Raw genomic sequence first — 2,135 nt, forward strand, 5'->3', positions numbered from 1 at the left:
GACAGACAGAACCTGAGGGACAGATTGATCAGTAGCCAACAAACAGCATCCTCAGTTATTTAAGTAAGTGATGATGATCCAGCTGTCTCCTGCCAGCCAATCAGAAACCAGTATTTGTGCGTGTTGGTTCTAGTCAGATGGGTCCACTGCAGAGCAGCACGGAGAAGAAGAAGAAAACCAGAAGAAAGAAAACAAAAGAAGAAGAAGAGAAGGAGGGCGTGGAGACAGGTTTCTGTTGCTCTCTGTGTCATAGGTAACTACCTTACCCACAATCCCTCACTCCACATGTTATTGCACGGTATCAGAGGACACTTTCATAAACTGACCAATCACAGGAGAGGACAGGTAGCAGGGCTCTGATTGGTTTTTCCGTACAGGAAGTTCTCTACCAAACTGACTCTGAGGCGTCACCTGGGAGTCCACGGAGGAGAGAAACCCTTCAGCTGTCCACACTGCACCTACAGCAGCAGACTGAAGGCCTCGCTGCTGCAACACCTGAGGACACACACAGGTAACACACACACCCCTGTTCTACCTGTGTGTACTGTGAGGTGAGTGTCAGACTGACTGTGTGTGTGTTTTCAGGTGAGAAGCCGTACAGGTGTCCTGAGTGTCCGTATGCTTCTATAGATCGCAGCTCTCTGCTCAGACACTGCAGGACCCACAGTCAGGAGAAACCCTACAGGTGTACTCACTGCGACTACAGCAGGTAACACAGCTGACACACACACCTGTTACACAGGTAACACAGCTGAGAGTGGGCATGGTCAGCGGTTGCCATAGTAACATCTTGTTGTTGTCTCTCAGTATCCAGAAGAAGAGTTTGGACCTCCACGCTCGCCGTCATCACACTGGCGAGGCGTTTCCATGCCAACAGTGCGAGTACTCGAGTCCGGACCGCCAGCTGCTGCTGAGACACGTCCGCAGACATCACACACCCTCCCAGCATGCCGTGCTCTGACCTCACAGTTGATTGGACTGTTGGCTCGTGGGCGGGACTACAGTTTGATGATGTCACAATGTTTTTCATTTTATGGATGGATTTTAATTAGTTAATAAATATAAAAACTGAACTTTGGTTTTTTATTCAGTTAAAACTGAACTTTATATATATATATTTTACAGTAAAATATAATTATAAATATATAGAATAGTCACTATAATATTAAACATAATAATCAATTTAAAATGTAATCAATAAATACAATAATAAACATAATTAAAGCTGCAAGCAGCATTGGGCGGGACCTCACCGTCGACCCACGTCGGGGGCCTCGGTGCCACGCCATGCCACGTCGCCCAAGCCCAAGCCCTCATCGCTGGAAGTCGAGGGAGACAGCTCTACGTCCTCACGCGCTTCAGACACTGTGCAAAAGACTTATGCGTTCATAGCAAGACTCTTTACTGCGAACCGTGGAAATTCAGCGCCACGCCACTGACACGCCGTTTGACGCACAGTAAATAGTTGATTTACTTTTGATCACCAATGTGTCTACATTGCAGTGATCGAATATGAAGTCAATATGATCAAATCTGTAGGGGAGTTAGTTAAAATAGAAGCCCTGAAATGCTGGAAATGGCATCACAGTTTGACATTTGATTCAACCTGGCCAACTTTGATAGCACAACTTTTAATCAGCACCATTTTTTGACTGTACTGACCAATTTTGAAGCAGATCCGATAAATTCCCTAGGAGGAGTTCGTTCAAATACAAGGCGAAAGTGAAAATCAAAATCAAAATGGCCGACTTCCCGTGGGGTTTGGGGTATGGGTCTTTAAAATGGAACAAGTTATAATCTCCGGCATCGACATGTGAGTTAAAACGAAACTTGGTTACGACTGCTTGCCCTATCGCTCCTGAGGCTACCTCATGAAATGTGCTCAACGATCGCCTAGCGTGGCGCTCTGCGTGGTGGTGGTAAATCACTGGTGCGGAGACCCTAATATTTATGAATATGAAATTCACTGGGCACGTGTAGAGTGGTGCCTGGTGCTTACATACCAAAAATCGTTTGTACGTCGTATGTAGCGCCCCTACAAATTTCAAAAAAGCAGCCTGGCGCTTGTTCACCGAATATGTACAAAACTCGGGTAGGTACTGTGTACGCTCCTAGACGTCAAACAAGCTCTTGGA

General features: G+C 46.1%; 1 protein-coding gene across 1 annotated transcript; it reads left to right on the forward strand.

The window, feature by feature from the left end:
• The first annotated feature begins 6 nt into the window (after positions 1 to 6).
• Positions 7 to 1,073, forward strand: LOC118334906 (zinc finger protein 501-like). Its single transcript, XM_035670997.1, has 4 exons — positions 7 to 253; positions 378 to 511; positions 586 to 709; positions 808 to 1,073. Exons 1-4 carry the CDS (start codon positions 138 to 140, stop codon positions 959 to 961), a joined length of 528 nt encoding a protein of 175 aa, XP_035526890.1. The 5' UTR covers positions 7 to 137; the 3' UTR covers positions 962 to 1,073.
• The last annotated feature ends 1,062 nt before the right edge of the window (positions 1,074 to 2,135 follow it).

The sequence above is a fragment of the Morone saxatilis genome, unplaced genomic scaffold (assembly GCF_004916995.1).
Source record: "Morone saxatilis isolate NCDOM2014 unplaced genomic scaffold, NCSU_SB_2.0 Contig23, whole genome shotgun sequence".
NCBI lineage: Eukaryota > Metazoa > Chordata > Actinopteri > Moronidae > Morone > Morone saxatilis.